At 37.8% G+C, this 19,475-nt stretch overlaps 1 protein-coding gene across 2 annotated transcripts in view; it reads left to right on the top strand.

Annotated features, from left to right (window-relative positions):
* The window catches only part of LOC106160033 (uncharacterized), a 58,046-nt gene extending 41,703 nt beyond the window's left edge, over window positions 1-16,343 (top strand). Inside the window, exons 5-10 of one of the 2 annotated variants that reach the window (XM_087013468.1) lie at window positions 1,451-2,693; window positions 8,344-8,608; window positions 9,061-9,137; window positions 12,759-13,023; window positions 13,476-13,552; window positions 14,038-16,343. In XM_087013468.1, the coding sequence (XP_086869594.1) occupies window positions 1,451-2,693; window positions 8,344-8,608; window positions 9,061-9,137; window positions 12,759-13,023; window positions 13,476-13,552; window positions 14,038-14,525 (2,415 nt within the window). In that variant the 3' untranslated portion in view covers window positions 14,526-16,343. Of the gene's footprint in view, window positions 1-1,450; window positions 2,694-8,343; window positions 8,609-9,060; window positions 9,138-9,622; window positions 12,178-12,758; window positions 13,024-13,475; window positions 13,553-14,037 lie in introns of those variants that run through there. The other variant, XM_087013469.1, reaches the window with a different exon arrangement.
* The last annotated feature ends 3,132 nt before the right edge of the window (window positions 16,344-19,475 follow it).

Below are 19,475 nucleotides of genomic sequence, written 5' to 3'. Positions count from 1 at the left end.
CCATTAGCATAAGTGAATAGTCCTAGTTGTCACACCCAGGAGAGTGTGGGTCAGTTAGGTGTGTGCTGCAGAGGAGTACAGAGGTACAGAGATGCAGTGGCAATTTTATGTTTACCCAGTAACGGCATAATGGTAAGATGTTTATGCCAATTGTGTACATAATGTATATTACCAGTATTTCTCTGTTTGTATTATATAGTTTTATTAAAAAAATAACCTGGTTGCTAATTGTATTTTAATTTGTAATTTGTATTATAAACTCAGATGTTATGTGAGAAGTGGTGATACCAGCAAGACAAATAAGTGACAACTGTATTTCTTTGTTTTAGTTACACGGCTGTTTCAAGCAGAGACAAGTAAAATAAAGCTCATGTAAAAGGAATATGCCCGTTTTCATATGCCTCGTTTATCTGTGGCCCCTGCGAGCTACATTATACTATATTTTTATTTACATCATAATCTATGCAAGTTTGAACACTGATAAAGTCGATTTATTAGGATACAATTGTAAAAAAACTATTAAAAACTTATACATATTACATTAGAATGATACCAATTTATTCCTTATCCTATATTCAATCCTTTATCCTTATTATATTTAACATAAAAGAAAAGTTTGAAACAGGTATTTGTAATTTATCCTTAAGGAAATGCAGATAATACAAATACCTTTTTAATACTTTTCACACACTAACAAATGTAGCCGACCTTTAATTTTACATTTCTTTAGTTAATGTTACTAAATCAATCTACATGTATTTTCCTTAAACATTAAACATCTTTAAAATTATCATCCTCAGGTGTATTTTACAAATCACAGGTAATGAAATACAAGTATATCTCATTTGCCACACCTGTAAGTATCATAATATGTGCCTTAATCTAAGACATTCCCTGCACATGTCATACAAACAAACTGGCAGCTTGGCCAATTAACTTGGTCATTTAACTTGCCCATTATGCTGTTAACCATACAAAGACACCATAAAGAATGGGCACAGCCAGGGCGTAATAAACATGGGGTCTGGGCTTTTTATACATAGGACTAGATTTGGTCCGGTCTTTTGACATATACATGGTGTACCACAAGCTGCGTTTAGTTACCATGAAATACCTACAGAGTTTCTTCAATCTATTTCCTGACGGCAAGAGGAAACCATGGTAGTCTTAATTATTTATTCGCTAACGTAAAGGTGTGTAAAACACCATTCTTAGTACAGAAATTGGTCGCACATTGATTAGTGAGTGGAAAAATGTTAATGTCTTTATAAATAAAAGTAAAATTCAGCTCCAAAAGTTCAGATAAGCTACCTGTAATGTATAACATAACTTTTTTTACTTCAAAAGGTCTCACTCTCGGTATGTTTTCTAACCATTCTATCGACCCTTAGAGACAGTTCTGAAAATCATAGGTGTATTCGTTTTACTGATGTTTATACCTGTTGTACAGGAAAGGAAGAAGGTGGCAAAGGAAAAATTTTGTAAAATTCAAGAATTCCTGGACGGCAGACCAGCGCATGACATGCACGTTCAGCCGTACTTCCATGCTGTGAACAACTGCGACCAGCAGGATGCCGGGATTAAAGAGTTAAAGAAGGCGATTCAGGAAACAATCCATGCACAGCCATACTGGGGTGAAGAGAAGCCGTTGAACTATGTGCTTCTGGAAAAGAAACTAAAGGAGATCAGCAAATCGAAGAAGTGTCTGAGCCATGAGGAAGTAATCCAGGAAGGAAAGTGTTACGGCCTCGAGAGTGCAGAAAAGATACTTCTCTTTTTGAAATTCTACAGCGATTTGGGAGAACTGGTATTCTTCAATGAAGTCGGCATTAGGGAAATCGTCATATTAGATCCCCAATGGCTGATCGACGCCTTTGCATCTTTCATGACTGTAGAGAAGTACCACAAGATTCCTAATGAAAGAGTCGGGGAATATTGGAAGATGCTGGACGACAAAGGAGAGTTGGATGAACGACTGATTGACAGTGTGTGGGAACAAGACGCCGAGCTGAAGGGAAATAAACAGATTCTTCTTCGCATTTGTCAACGCTTTGACTTGCTAGTTGAACTACCGGAGGAACAAGCCAACGAAAATTGGAATAAATATTTAGTACCTTGTGTGCTGAAAAGCCACCCCGATGCAGAAGGCTATTTGAAGATACCTGAATGTCCACCAGAAGGTTATTTGGAGATGCAGAAGATTCCTCCGTTATATTTGATGTTTGATGGTGGGCTCTGTCCCGCTGGTCTCTTTCATCGCCTGGTGGTCTGCTGCTACAGGAAGTGGTCATCCCACGACCATAATCCATACTGCGACTACGCATGCTTCAAGGTGGACAGGTCAACTCACACAATACTGGAGTTATCTAATGAAGGAGACGGCACATTCAAACTCATGGTCGGGTCATTGAAAACAGGTGTCAACGTCTTGGAGGGCGACAGTGCATTCCACGTACTTAGCTATATCAGGCAGGAGCTAGACCGACTTATTGGTGCCTACTTCCCTTACCTGAAGTACAGCATTGGGTTCCGCTTCCCACACGGCCTGGAAAAACTGACAGAAGATCTGAAGACAGAGATGTTGGAGAATGACGACGTTTGCCCACCTGGCTGCCGAGAAGTTATCGAAACCGCCCCGTACAGGAAGTGGCTCAGGAACGATGAAAATACAGTTTATCCATCCGCCAGAATCGGTAGGTGAATCTCTGCAGGTATTGTCGGTTTATTTTCTTATTGGTAAAGTAAATATGCACGTCTGTGTCTTTGATAGGTGACGTACAGTAAAGGCATTCAGTGTTTTAGCAAAGCTAAGTGGATTGATTTTGTACAATTCTACATGTATACAGCTGTTTCACAATCAGGGGTACAAAATAGGGGTCACATTAAGAGAAAAATGAACTCTGAAGCATTTGTTTTAGCATTTGTTTTTCATAATAAGGGGTAATGTGCTATTTTCTTCCTGAAAAATAAATGTCAGTTTGGACATACATAAAATAATAAAATCAGACAGAATATGCTGTGATTCCTAAATAAAACAGATGGGGGGTGGGGTGGGGGGGAGTGGAGGGGGGGGTTACGGACACTAAAAAATTAGGAGACGCCAAGGGGCTCATGTTTATAAACACTATAGCATTATTAATATTGGTTACATGTGCACAACTCATGTATTATGTTTGAGTCATAACATGGTAAAGTCATCTTATTATCACGTAGGCGATTTCAAAGTAATATTTGGCCTTATCAAATATGTTATTCATTGCATTAACAAAAATAAGTAAAACATCTATAAAAGCCTGTTTCTTAGAAGAACCTGCTAGAAGAGAAGACGTTTTATGTTGGAATTAAATACCAATATCATTTTCACCATAAATTATTGACATAAAGAGCTAGTGCATCATATTTTGACCTTAATTTGACCTTAAATGACCCATTGTAACAGCTAAAAATAGGTACTTTTTGAACACATAATTGGCTATATTTTTGTAAATTGTAGTCTGATTGTCATAACTCTTTTTTTTTTTGCTCCTATGAACAGTGTCTTTGGTATCAGTCTATCAGCAATCTCTAATCATAAATTGCTAATTTATCAGACACTTGTAACATTAACCACATTTAATTGTTCACCCTGATGGTGAAAGAGCTGATATGTGATTATTTGATTCTAAATTAGGCACGTGCAGTTAAAGTCATACTTATTAAGACACATTGTGTTAAGCATCGGTCACAACCGGACGCACGAATTTCAGGATCGTACGTCTCCTGCGATTTTTGGTTTTTGTGGATATCGTAGAGGTAGAGGAAAGTCTGCCTTGCGAATTGCAAGGGCCACATGAGATGTCTTTTCAAGCAGGGACAATAATTGCAAGGAAAGCTGACCGTACTCATTTCTTGAGTTTGTCTTGCTTCCTGTGTACGTGGCACACATTTACAGCTTACGAAGGAAATGCAACGCACGGCGAAAGTAGTGCCCTTTTGAGTCAGGTTTGCTTCACACTTGCCTCACACGTTGGTGATGACGTACTGACGGCGTACGTCAGTTTTGCTTCCTGTACTCCTTTTCTTTCTTCTTTCTCCTCCCTTTTTTCTACTTTGTAAACTTCTTTATCCTGCCTTTTGGAGGCATATTAGAAACTAAATTGAGCAAAAATTTGAAAATTTAAAATAATTGTTTTACGTGTTACACAGTCGACGTTCATTGTAAAGACACGAGCGTGCGTCGTGAGCACACCTTTAGCTACTCTTACAACCGGTCGTGCGTGCTTCTACGAGCGGTTTGCGTGCAAAAAATTGACCAAGTAGTAAAATACACGCACGTGGAACGTATAATTTTTGGTGGACGCAAACACGACGCAAAGCACGCAGCCCGAAAACTGACCGGCCAGTTTTTCGCTACGACCTGTCTTCGACAATTAAAACTCCTGGAGCACGCTTGTAGCACGCAAGACAAAAGTACTGAGTAAGTGCGCTAGGCGTGTGTGTGTAACGCAGGAAAAGCATGCAGAAACTCCGGGGTATTTTACCACAAAAACGTACATACCACGCAAGATACTCGTACGTTCAACTTGCTTTCAATGTACGTGTAAACAAAAAGGAGGGTGAGCGCACTTCCTCCGTGCGTTTATCTTACTTCCAAAGTGCGTGGCGAGTGCTACTACCGTCCTTGTGAAGTGCCTCACACTAAGTCGACGCACTTTACCAGCACGATAAAAGTGCGTCACAAGTACTTGCTTAGGTGCATCGTGCGCCTATATCTGGCTCCATCTAAAAACGTGTAAGTGGGCTCTTGGTGTACGGAAATATGCAAGCAACAATGCAAGTAGGGCAGAACTTGGAAGGATGCCACTCTACATAGATATTGTTAAACATGATTTAAAGTACTATTGTAGACGACGTCACGCATAACATGACTGAATCATTTATTGTCTTATAGATAGCACAATTTGTTACAGTTTCGTTAGAACAATGGACACCGTGGCACGTTTGTTCTTTGTGTTAGGTAGATCACAATCCGCTAGGGGCGCTACAGTCGTAACTGTCCACGGGCAGTGAAGTGTTAAACTGAAGTCGGCCTGCTGACAGTTCGCCTATGGAACCCCTTTTTTAAATCTCTCTTATAGCGCTGCGTAAAAAAAACTAATACAAGCCATTAACTAAATAAGTTGTAAATCAAAGAGTAAAATCCGGTCACATGATTTTCCCATGTTGCAGTCTTTGACAAGTTTCGGTTCTGCTTGTTTTAAGTTTTGCCTCTACAAAATGCTAAAAAATTTCAGGTAAGTGCTGGTATCATCTTTTTGAAATTTATATCCAGCAAAGTTTATGAAATTTGCTATATTATGTAGAAAAATCATGAAATTTGAAGGTTGCGAAGTATAGTTAATTTAATCCGCAATATTACATGATGTGAAAATTACCACAGGGAAATAGCTCTGCCCTGATTAATCACAGGCTATGTGAGCCAGACAATAGGCTGAGCACACAAAGACACACAGGGTGCTCTGCTGCGCCTGAGTGATCACTGCTGGTCAGTGGGCACAGGTTTTGAGCTGAGAAGTGTGGACACTTTTGGTGGATTTTTGCAGTTAAAAAACTTCAATATCTTTATTGCTTGTAGGAATATTTAAAAAATTTCTAATGATTTCATCCGGTTTTTGCATTACCTTTCAGATGATATAAGTATTTTAATTTTCTGATCTGTTTGAAAATTTTTCTGATATACCTATTTGTGTACGTTGAGCTTTTCTACAAATCTAAAAAAAAATGAAAAAATGACATTAGTATGCAATAAACAATAAACTCATAGAAACTTATAGAAACAAACTACAGTATATACGTTAAAGAAAAAGAAATACATTTTACAATTACTCACATTATATGCTATCTACGGTTCCAAACACAGGTGACCGACCGGTATGCTTGCTACTTGTCTACTAAATTCTGTCGTGATTTCTAACACACACACACCCAAAACCACGTGGCTGATCACTGTTCATTTAACTAGAGTGACCACAGGGTCTTGTGACTTGGCGCACTAACAAGTACCAAATTCGTTTCAAAGAACTTGCTCCAAACAGAATTTGAAACAAATATATGAAAAAGAAATCCATTTAAAAGGGCCTAGCTGGTCAAATTTTTTACAGACCTCTGGGGACTGTCAACAGATGTAAGCACTGTAGACTCAAACTTACTTCAAGTACATTGTAAGGTTAAGTTTACTTTTGTTGTGATTGAGGAGCCTGGTGTCCGGCTCATCTAATGCACTCATTTGCATAAATGACAAGTTTTCATTCAGGGTGGTGCCCCATGAGTTTTGCACTTTGTTTCATTCATCACAGTGTCTCCGTAGGAGGAACACATAGGACTCTTACTTTTGAACGCGTTATTTCTACTTGAAATTTATAGTTTAAAGGAATGGCAGAAATGGTGAGTTTGATACTGTTTATTGATTATTATTGATTATTGATGATTAGTTATTTATTATTGGTGATTATTGAAATGTATAAGTTTTTTGAGTAAGCAAATTTGAACACGTAAAAAATAAAGCAAACGTTGATTATATCTTTAAAACTAGTGCACACACTGGACAATAGAAGTGTCACCCCCTAAATCGGAGTAATAAAAGTAGGCAGATCTTGGGTAGTTATAATGGCGATTCTACTTATAATGTGACTAATGAGTATAAAACCGCTGTACCATGGAATTGTATTGTTGGTCTTGTACATGTACGGCAAATGTTATTCCTTTCTTCCTCCTATATGGCAAGATACAGTCAATTATCTAACGGTTATAGGCGTCAAGAGGCGGAATATAAGCAATGCCAGAATATCGATACAATTGAATTGTTCAGTCAGAACCGTGCAGAGGGTCTGGTCTCGGTATAGAAACACTGGATCAAGAGACAAATTGCCTCTGATGGGTCGTCCAAAAAACTACTGGCCGTGAAGACCGACGACTGATTTTGATGTCCAGGTTGTCAAAGTTTGACACTGCTTGTCAGTTGACAACACAGTGGAAAAATTTCACACATAAGAACGTGTCTGTGAAAATTGCTAAGCGTCGGTTACAAGCCCAGAGAGTGTATAGAAGGGTAGCAAGAGTGAAACCTCTTATATCGTTACCAGACAGGCAACGTAGAGTGAACTAGGGTCAACAGGATCTGGAACTGGACAGTCCATGACAATTGGTCCTATATATATTTTTTTTCTGATGAGTGTCGCTTTGGTGACGGGTTCGATGCTGGCGAACTGCTGGTAAAGCATTTGTACCATATGCACTGAATTTTCGAACCCGGAGCAGCATCATCATGGTGTGGGGCTGCATCAACATCAATGTCGTGGGCGAATTGATAGCGGTTGATGGAAACATGAATCACTAGAAACATATCGATGTTTTGGAGTCAGGCTTGCTACCATCTATTACTAACATGTTTGGTGACAGGAATTATCCATTTGTTCACCAGGATGGCGATGCTCCTTGTCACAGGCCCAGAGCAGATGATGATTGGTTTGACCAACAGGACACTCGCAGGGTGATGTGGCCTGCCCAGAGTCTGGATGCAAACATAATATATAGAAAATGTGTGGAATGATATGTCAAAACTTTTGACAAATGCTCGTCGAACCAGCAGAGAAACTTTATAATATTCAGTGTTTCATGCTTGGGCCAGCATAAGCCCTGAACGCATCAGACAATTATATGAATCCTTGCATCGTAGACTGGCACCTATTATTAGGTCACATGATTATGCCACTTAGTACTAATTTTGGACTTGCATCCCCAGGGCGGACTTGCGTTACTAGGACGTGCACTCCTGCCACACCGATGTGCTCTCTAGACTTTGTTCCTTGGTTGTAAGGGCGTGCGCCTTGCTCAACACGCAAAGGGCACTTGCTCCTCCATTGCTTGCGACGTGCGTCTTGCACAACGTGCGTCTCTCTTGCTCCGTGCGAGGGGAGCAAGTTTCGCTTGCGGTCTCGCTGTTCGCAGCTTATTCGTATAATTTTTTGGACATGTCCAACATCCTCCGTACGTGCTTAAGGGCTGTCTGCAAACTCGAAATTGCGTAAGAAGGACTTGCGTGAGACGTGAGATTCTGCCCAAAATTTGGACACAAACAGCCCGTAAGAGCCCGACCGACCGACGCTTAAAGAGGCATTTATTATGTTTGAATTAGATTAAAAGTGAAAGCAAACGCATAACATCTAAGTAAAAAATGACCAAATTTATTTCAGTATGCTAAGAAACAGATTTTGTAGATGAATATTCACTATTACAATGTGTATGTTGCTTGTTATATATTGTTAATTGTGTAACGATTTCTATTCTTTAATTTTCATATCTTAGCTGTATATCCACCTGATGAATTGGTGTGTGACCTTGCAAGAAATATTGGATTTGAGTGGGAGGAAGTAGCTGCCTATCTTGGAGTGGAGAGACCTCAGATAGATCATCTCAAACTCAACTTCCACAGTGACGCACTTGGTCAGATTCGCAATATGCTGTTTCAGTGGAGAGAAGGAATGGGGGCTAGCAGCCAAGAAGAGCGTCGAGACAAGCTGAAGGAAGCGTTAGCAAGGGCTGGCCGTTGTGAATTAGCCGAGAGTCTTGGGTAATACTGAATTAGTGACTCAGTATGAAACAAACACTTAACCTGAGTCTGCGAAGGCTTTAAGGATAAAAATGGGATTTATGATTATAAAGTATAGGCCTTCTAACTACTAACCTACAAATGAAACATCATATGGCATGTTATGTAATACTTAATACTTGTATATGGAAAATACCTCTTACAATACACATTCTACATTAATCATTTGCCAAGAGGTATGAGTTTTTACATTTTTTCATTCACATATTTAATTTTGGAAGTCATACCCTGTGGCGTTACACAAACCCTGAGATACTAATATCAGAGAGAAAATTATTTCCTTATTGCAGTTTACGTCAAGTACATTTACATACACCTTTATCTTCTCTAGTTTATAATTGTTATAAAATATTGTATTGTATATTATGTATGAATACATATTTATAGCTATTTATCTTCTCATTTGTTTTCAGTCAAAGTCTTCAGTCAGATGAAGTTGAGAAGGGGGAAATGAGAGGCAATGTGTATGATCCAAAAAAGAAAATGACTGGTAAGTTATGCGTCAAGTATGTGTCCATACTAGAGGTGCATGTGAATGAATTTCTGAAACCCAAATGTAGTCATAGGCTCCAAAATGTAGGTGTGGTGAAGTCTGGAAATCGTGGCCTCGAAAATCCTGACAAGCTCTCCTATTATTAAACCTAGAATATGGTATCATTAAACCTAGAATATAATAAGGCGATTTACATAACATGATATGTACAACAATTAATGCACAAGCATTTCATTTTAGCAGAGAAAGTTGCCTATTAATCATCCCATTTGCATCATTTGACCTCGGGGGTCAGATCATCTAGATACGGGGGGCTTGCCTCGCTTTTCCTATGGCCAATGAAATATTCATATATCCCGAATTAAAATAAATTGAATTATAAAAAAGGTTAATTGTAAATTATGTTAATAAAAAAGCATCAGATATCAAGTATTGATTTCCATTTTTGCATTTTAACTGTCAGTTCTTTTCTTTTGTGATAGCTTGTGATGACAAAGAGAAAAAAGCAGAGTTCCCCAGTCAACTCGAGGATTATGCCATTCTTGTTAAGGAAGGCTCAGTCAATTTTTTCTCTGATAGCGGGGAACAAAAGGGTGAAGTTGGAGCATCGTGTGAGCTTTTCATAGGTTGCCCTGTAGGTGTGTCCAAAACAAATGTGTATGGAAGTTTGGGTGTTTTCACGAACACAGATGATTCCCAGGTCAGAGTTAAACCGGATTCCTTTATAACCTGCTATCATGTGGTTGGGGCGTATTCTGAACCTCCAGATTCGTCAGTTGGCAGACCAGTTGCCAGTAGAGTATATAATAGGGAATGTGGTAGAGTTTGCAAATCCTTTGTAGGTTACACACGGTACGACAACCATAGTCGATTGTCTTTCTTCAACATGATAGAAGTGTTTAGTGTCCCAAAACCAGAATGCAGTGATTTCGCTAGAGAAGGAGATTCTGGCGCAGCAGTTTCGTGAAATGAAAAGGTTTCCCGAAAATCATAGGTTTAGTGGTTGGAATGTATACAGAAGTTCAACACGATGAAACTAAGTTTAAATCAGCTATTGTTTCTAGGATAGTCCCTACGTTGCGAGAACTGGGCGCTAGTATACATGTCACAAGTGAACCGATGGACACTGACTAATTTACACATGTGGTAATCAGCAAACCACTGCTAGAGTGTTGATCTTATTTAGGCAGTGTAACTGTTACTCTTGGTAACAAAATGCAGGATTGAAGGATGGTCTTAGTAGTCTTTTTTGATAGGTTTATTTGTATGTGGAGATAATTCCAAATCCATATAAGTGGCTGTTTCCTCTAAACATGGAATTATAATAGCTTTATTGCTCTGTTTACTTTAAAATGCCATACATGCTGAGTCTTGTTTCTGTGAAGGATCATGATTGAAATTAAATTCACATATATAGAGTTTATAAGACTTTAAGCATCTCTTTGAGATGAAACTAGTTATTTTAGTATAGACAAAGGCCGAAAACCAGAAGAAAACCAGAAGAAAACCGAAAATGTCGACATTGCAATGATGTTGAAACAGAAGTGCACTTCCTACTAAAATTAAATGAGCATGTGAACGAAAGAGAAAAAATGGCAGAACTTATACCGCCTCAAATGGCAAGGAATAAGGTTTTGCAAAAGAGAGAGAGAGAGAGAGAGAGAGAGAGAGAATAAGAATTTCGACGCAAAACACAAAAGGTACACCCTAGTAGAAAAGGACATGAAATAATATACACTGTACATATACCTCAAATGCCTATCGGAAAAGATTCTAAAATATAAAGATAAAATGTCATATGAATAAAATAAAGCAAACGTTTATTATATTTTTGTGGACGTTCATTATATCACACTGGACAATAGAAGTGTCACCCCCTAAATCGGAGTAATAAAAGTAGGCAGATCTTGGGTAGTTATAATGGCGATTCTACTTATAATGTGACTAATGAGTATAAAACCGCTGTACCATGGAATTGTATTGTTGGTTTTGTACATGTACGGCAAATGTTATTCCTTTCTTCCTCCTATATGGCAAGATACAGTCAATTATCTAACGGTTATAGGCGTCAAGAGGCGGAATATAAGCAATGCCAGAATATCGATACAATTGAATTGTTCAGTCAGAACCGTGCAGAGGGTCTGGTCTCGGTATAGAAACACTGGATCAAGAGACAAATTGCCTCTGATGGGTCGTCCAAAAAACTACTGGCCGTGAAGACCGACGACTGATTTTGATGTCCGGGTTGTCAAAGTTTGACACTGCTTGTCAGTTGACAACACAGTGGAAAAATTTCACACATAAGAACGTGTCTGTGAAAATTGCTAAGCGTCGGTTACAAGCCCAGAGAGTGTATAGAAGGGTAGCAAGAGTGAAACCTCTTATATCGTTACCAGACAGGCAACGTAGAGTGAACTAGGGTCAACAGGATCTGGAACTGGACAGTCCATGACAATTGGTCCTATATATATTTTTTTTCTGATGAGTGTCGCTTTGGTGACGGGTTCGATGCTGGCGAACTGCTGGTAAAGCATTTGTACCATATGCACTGAATTTTCGAACCCGGAGCATCATCATCATGGTGTGGGGCTGCATCAACATCAATGTCGTGGGCGAATTGATAGCGGTTGATGGAAACATGAATCACTAGAAACATATCGATGTTTTGGAGTCAGGCTTGCTACCATCTATTACTAACATGTTTGGTGACAGGAATTATCCATTTGTTCACCAGGATGACGATGCTCCTTGTCACAGGCCCAGAGCAGATGATGATTGGTTTGACCAACAGGACACTCGCAGGGTGATGTGGCCTGCCCAGAGTCTGGATGCAAACATAATATATAGAAAATGTGTGGAATGATATGTCAAAACTTTTGACAAATGCTCGTCGAACCAGCAGAGAAACTTTATAATATTCAGTGTTTCATGCTTGGGCCAGCATAAGCCCTGAACGCATCAGACAATTATATGAATCCTTGCATCGTAGACTGGCACCTATTATTAGGTCACATGATTATGCCACTTAGTACTAATTTTGGACTTGCATCCCCAGGGTGGACTTGCGTTACTAGGACGTGCACTCCTGCCACACCGATGTGCTCTCTAGACTTTGTTCCTTGGTTGTAAGGGCGTGCGCCTTGCTCAACACGCAAAGGGCACTTGCTCCTCCATTGCTTGCGACGTGCGTCTTGCACAACGTGCGTCTCTCTTGCTCCGTGCGAGGGGAGCAAGTTTCGCTTGCGGTCTCGCTGTTCGCAGCTTATTCGTATAATTTTTTGGACATGTCCAACATCCTCCGTACGTGCTTAAGGGCTGTCTGCAAACTCGAAATTGCGTAAGAAGGACTTGCGTGAGACGTGAGATTCTGCCCAAAATTTGGACACAAACAGCCCGTAAGAGCCCGACCGACCGACGCTTAAAGAGGCATTTATTATGTTTGAATTAGATTAAAAGTGAAAGCAAACGCATAACATCTAAGTAAAAAATGACCAAATTTATTTCAGTATGCTAAGAAACAGATTTTGTAGATGAATATTCACTATTACAATGTGTATGTTGCTTGTTATATATTGTTAATTGTGTAACGATTTCTATTCTTTAATTTTCATATCTTAGCTGTATATCCACCTGATGAATTGGTGTGTGACCTTGCAAGAAATATTGGATTTGAGTGGGAGGAAGTAGCTGCCTATCTTGGAGTGGAGAGACCTCAGATAGATCATCTCAAACTCAACTTCCACAGTGACGCACTTGGTCAGATTCGCAATATGCTGTTTCAGTGGAGAGAAGGAATGGGGGCTAGCAGCCAAGAAGAGCGTCGAGACAAGCTGAAGGAAGCGTTAGCAAGGGCTGGCCGTTGTGAATTAGCCGAGAGTCTTGGGTAATACTGAATTAGTGACTCAGTATGAAACAAACACTTAACCTGAGTCTGCGAAGGCTTTAAGGATAAAAATGGGATTTATGATTATAAAGTATAGGCCTTCTAACTACTAACCTACAAATGAAACATCATATGGCATGTTATGTAATACTTAATACTTGTATATGGAAAATACCTCTTACAATACACATTCTACATTAATCATTTGCCAAGAGGTATGAGTTTTTACATTTTTTCATTCACATATTTAATTTTGGAAGTCATACCCTGTGGCGTTACACAAACCCTGAGATACTAATATCAGAGAGAAAATTATTTCCTTATTGCAGTTTACGTCAAGTACATTTACATACACCTTTATCTTCTCTAGTTTATAATTGTTATAAAATATTGTATTGTATATTATGTATGTATACATATTTTTAGCTATTTATCTTCTCATTTGTTTTCAGTCAAAGTCTTCAGTCAGATGAAGTTGAGAAGGGGGGAATGAGAGGCAATGTGTATGATCCAAAAAAGAAAATGACTGGTAAGTTATGCGTCAAGTATGTGTCCATACTAGAGGTGCATGTGAATGAATTTCTGAAACCCAAATGTAGTCATAGGCTCCAAAATGTAGGTGTGGTGAAGTCTGGAAATCGTGGCCTCAAAAATCCTGACAAGCTCTCCTATTATTAAACCTAGAATATGGTATCATTAAACCTAGAATATAATAAGGCGATTTACATAACATGATATGTACAAAAATTAATGCACAAGCATTTCATTTTAGCAGAGAAAGTTGCCTATTAATCATCCCATTTGCATCATTTGACCTCGGGGGTCAGATCATCTAGATACGGGGGGCTTGCCTCGCTTTTCCTATGGCCAATGAAATATTCATATATCCCGAATTAAAATAAATTGAATTATAAAAATGGTTAATTGTAAATTATGTTAATAAAAAAGCATCAGATATCAAGTATTGATTTCCATTTTTGCATTTTAACTGTCAGTTCTTTTCTTTTGTGATAGCTTGCGATGAGAAAGAGAAAAAAGCAGAGTTCCCCAGTCAACTCGAGGATAATGCCATTCTTGTTAAGGAAGGCTCAGTCAATTTTTTCTCTGATAGCGGGGAACAAAAGGGTGAAGTTGGAGCATCGTGTGAGCTTTTCATAGGTTGTCCTGTAGGTGTGTCCAGAACAAATGTGTATGGAAGTTTGGGTGTTTTCACGAACACAGATGATTCCCAGGTCAGAGAAGTTATACCGGCTTCCTTTATAACCTGCTATCATGTGGTTGGGGCGTATTCTGAACCTCCAGATTCGTCAGTTGGCAGACCAGTTGCCAGTATAGTATATAATAGGGAATGTGGTAGAGTTTGCGAATCCTTTGTAGGTTACACACGGTACGACAACCATAGTCGATTGTCTTTCTTCAACATGATAGAAGTGTTTAGTGTCCCAAAACCAGAATGCAGTGATTTCGCTAGAGAAGGAGATTCTGGCGCAGCAGTTTCGTGAAATGAAAAGGTTTCCCGAAAATCATAGGTTTAGTGGTTGGAATGTATACAGAAGTTCAACACGATGAAACTAAGTTTAAATCAGCTATTGTTTCTAGGATAGTCCCTACGTTGCGAGAACTGGGCGCTAGTATACATGTCACAAGTGAACCGATGGACACTGACTAATTTACACATGTGGTAATCAGCAAACCACTGCTAGAGTGTTGATCTTATTTAGGCAGTGTAACTGTTACTCTGGGTAACAAAATGCAGGATTGAATGATGGTCTTAGTAGTCTTTTTTGATAGGTTTATTTGTATGTGGAGATAATTCCAAATCCATATAAGTGGCTGTTTCCTCTAAACATGGAATTATAATAGCTTTATTGCTCTGTTTACTTTAAAATGCCATACATGCTGAGTCTTGTTTCTATGAATGAACATGATTGAAATTAAATTCACATATATAGAGTTTATAAGACTTCAAGCATCTCTTTGAGATGAAACTAGTTATTTTAGTATAGACAAAGGTCGTATGGTAGCTATGCTGTATATTTCTGATTGATATTACATTGAACTGTATATGTTTATGATAAAGGGATCCTTGAGCGAATTTACAAAACAGTGAAAGGATCCCTTTATCATTTGCAGCGGGAAATGGCGGCCACGAAGTTCTTTTCATTGATGAAACAGGGATGAACGTTAATCTATAAGGCAAACGAGAGAAAATGTTGCATACATCTCGATGTATTTAACATAATTGTTTACTAATGTACAATTGAGAACAAAATATTATTTTTATATTTCAAATATTCAGAATATAATAACCATTCGCTTACCTTATATATGCGTGTTATACAATACGAAGGTTTGGAGTTTTAGAATCCTAAAATACATCACATTTTAATATTAATATAATCATTAATATAATATTTTGCTTTCGAAATGATATATTTAAGGTTGAGCTTTTAAATACCATTTACTTAGAACATTAGGAGATTAAGTTATGTGATTAGTTCAAGTAAAATTTTGCTTTCGAAATGATATGTTTAAGGTTACTTAGAACATTAGGAGATTAAGTATCTGTACAGACGCTCTTACATGATGGATTATGGGAATTGATGGAGAGGAAAATACCCCCCCCCCAAAAAAAAAAAAAAAAAAAAAAGAAAAGTGTTACTTTTACTACAATGAGTAAAATGGCACAGGAAAAAGTAATTAACCAAAAACTTTAAATTCAAATCCTAGAAAAAATGTTTTTTTTTATTTGATGTATTTGTACAACAGCAAATAAACCTACCAAAGTGAAACCAAAACAACAAATATTCTGTTTTCTGTTTGCGTGATCATCTTTCCACCAAGTATTCACACATTTTTTATGACGATGTAAAGATCACGCGCTGGTCATTAGAAGGGCTAACAGGTGGGACAGGTTCTGGAACTTTATGTATAAAAATGTGGGGGAGGTGACACATTTTTAACAGGGGAGAACTTTTCAATTTCAAAACACATTATCATTTTTATAACTGCTTTATCCAAGGGAGTTTCAACTGTAAAAATAAAGAAGTGACTATGATGAATTTCATTACATATGGCTTATCCCTTATAATCATATACATGCCATTGCTTAAAGAAATTTAGATATATTAATGTCCAAAACTTATGTGAAAAACTTGTTTTAAGGCGGGCAGGCAGATATGGCTTGGAGTTTCTATACATTGTATTCATTAATGTTCATACAAAGTTTGTTCTAGAGGAATACTTGAATTGTGGTGGTGCACCATTTCAATTTTTTGTGAATAATTGTGTTTTGTCTAAACGTTTGGTTCTACACAAAATATTTCTATGCATAAGTGTAACGCTTCCTAATGTGTATTTTTTGTGGATAATTAAAACCTAAAATACTAAACATTATGGAATATATGAAGGCTTGCTTAAATCAGATCAATATTAGGTATATAATGTGGACTTAGTTATGGTTTTGCATATGAATTATGATTATACTACATTGTTTCTCTGATCTGTGGTTATTTTATACTAGGCCACACTTTTTTTATTTTTATGGATGACATCCTCTGGGTACCCCAAAATCGGTGCGAGAGGGCGAAAAAAAAAACAGTCCAAAAAAATTTAAAAAATACTGCTTAAGTAAAGGAATGCTGTCAGTACACAGCTGGAAACACAGATTTAACCACAGAAACACGTATCAAACTAACAATATGTCTTATTATTATATATTTATTATATATCCATGCTCTCAAAATATTAAAGCATTGTGAATACTTCGTAAAAATGTAAAAAAAAGTCATGAATAGATATACTTCATATTACCAAATCTATTTAAGGTTATTTCATGCATTCAGTTGGTATAGCAATCAATAAAACAAATATCAATCAAACAGTGTGTCTTTATTTATATTCTCAGAATATTAAAGCATTTTGAACAATTCACAGAAATGTTTAAAAAATGATGCAAAGATATGCTTAATACTACCACATCTATTAACCCTCAAGAGACCAAGCTATTTTACTGACTGAAATGACCAAGTGGGGTCATCTATGACCCCATTGTGCTCTGTACAGGGATCCTTATTATAAAAGGCTGTTGAGGCTTTTTCACACCCATACTACTCCGAGGATTTAAGACAAGTATTTTATAATGATCTAATGTAATAAGTATTTGGTAATAACACTTTTATTGCATGAAATAACCAAGCACAGATTTTAAGAACAACATTCACCGGTATTTAGACAGTCCTTGTCAGTTTCCACTTGCAGAAATATTTCTCTTTTTATTTGCCACACTAAATGAAAAAAGTACATTACAAAATTACTTTGAGTAAAAATATTTTGATTTATGTTGAGATAGCATCCTGCTAACTTCAATAAGAATAATTAGCTGACTTGCTGAGTAGGGAATACCCTAATGCGGGTAAGGAAGTCATACTACTCAGAACACATTCAATCAACTTACATGTATGTTACTACCGCATCTGTGTATAAAACAAAATCCACACAATTTGTTAATGTATGTATAATATGATATCGACAGAATTATTTAGATTTCCGAAATACCTGAAAATTGTAACCGTCAAAATGAGAGACCCAGTTATGAGAACAAGTTCCAACAAAGCTACTGAAATTAGATTCAGCAATGCACTATATATAACACTTCAAGCACAATCTTCACAAACCACTTATTTGTGCCTATGTTTTGGGCACACTGGCTGGTTGCATGAAGCACATGTATGTGACATTTTCCTGTCAGTGTTGCGTGGGCAAAACATTTGAATAAAATTTAAAAACTAATATGTAAAAACCAATGCTTCTCTTTGGGGTCATAAATGACCCCACAAGAGTTTTTGATGTATACGCCACACTAATTGGTTGATCCCTACAAAAAACTGTGAAAGTGTGTAGGATTAGTAGACTGACAAACTCATGCAAGGAAAGAAAATTCGAATAAAAAATAAAGAGATGGCACATTAAATCATATGGCTGGGGTCGTAAATGACCCCACTCGGTCACTTAAGGGTTAAAGGTCATTTCGGACGATGCCATTTTGTCTACTTCAACTCACACGAAGCATCCAAACTGTCAGGTGGCCTGTCCGACCTTCAGCCCACCTAATACCTCGACGCCCTTGTCGACCCTTTTTTCGCTACAGAAAACCTGGTATTAATGTGCTGCTTTGTACAGAATGTCACAGAAATTTTTCGGCCGCCGCCAGCCTTTCGCACAACTGTAAAAAGGTGATATCTCCATGACCAATATCAACGGCATACCAATCCAAAACGATGGCGCCCGTTCTCTTTATGACTTTTATTGTTGTGTAGTTTGAAAGTAATCCTAGAGATGAATTTGACAGCAAAGTGGCCGCATTTCCACGTGGCGAAAATACACATGTTAAGATACTTCATGGTATATTACCACTTCATAGGATAAGAATTACTACTTCATGATAGAAGGCGACTTCATTGGTTAAAAAATAAGGACCCTTAGGAGACTTCGTAGTATATTACCACTTCATGGTACATTGTATCCAAACATGTTTCAGTTCTGGTTGGATGTGGAAATTAGGCGTAAAGGTCGATATGAAGTTTCATTCTAGACCATGATTTCCAGAGTGACGCGTGTATTTGAAATGGGGGGTGTGGGGGGGGGGGGAGGGTAACATTACTCATGATAGTGCGTATTTTATCTCGTTGGAGTTTAATGAAGCTGTTATTTTCAGATGTTCTCGTAGATACCCGTGAGATTAACTTCTATAAATAATGTACTTTATTTCAAGAGCTCCGGTCCAGTGACGGAAAGCATAAAGCTAGTTTTTTGTTTTACCCATTTAGTTTTGAGATTTTTCAGATTTCAGGACGATTAAAAACTGACAATATTTGGACGTTGAATCATGGCGGGTCTAAGGCACTAGATGTGTAAGACAAACGAAGTGTATAAATAAACACATTGCCTGCCTTTAAACTAGGGCATAAAACTGACCATGTGTGGTTTGATTGACGGCGCAGGTTTATAGATGTGGCTAGTACACAGTAGCAAGAATGTATGTCTTTCCACTGTAGGTAGAGAACTCTACTAGGCAGAGAGGTTTTAATTTTGCTCCACACTAGGTGTACATTAATATCTTTAACAAACCGTCTATTCCATTATTCGTGTTATAGAAGTATCTCCTTTGTAACTATGACATAAATGTTATGACTTGCAATAACAAGCTGTAAAAATAGGCTTTTCTATTGATATGCAACATAAATGTTTAGAAAATATCTCGGTCGTTTAAAAAGATTGACCTCCTGGCCTATATACTTAATGAAAACGCTTAGGTCGGAAAGTCTGAAATCTGAATGATTTGAAACGGTCAACTGTCCAGATAGATGTTGGGGAGAATGAAATACTGGGGATTCATAAAACTGGTGTAGAACCGCATTTTGCAACTGCAACGCATTTTGCAACCAAAGAAA

The sequence above is a fragment of the Lingula anatina genome, chromosome 5 (assembly GCF_051362555.1).
Source record: "Lingula anatina isolate TDL-2025a chromosome 5, LinAna3.0, whole genome shotgun sequence".
In the NCBI taxonomy this organism is placed as follows: Eukaryota; Metazoa; Brachiopoda; class Lingulata; order Lingulida; family Lingulidae; genus Lingula; species Lingula anatina.
The sequence above is the reverse complement of the archived record's forward strand: the minus strand, read 5'-3'. Positions and strand labels throughout refer to the sequence as shown.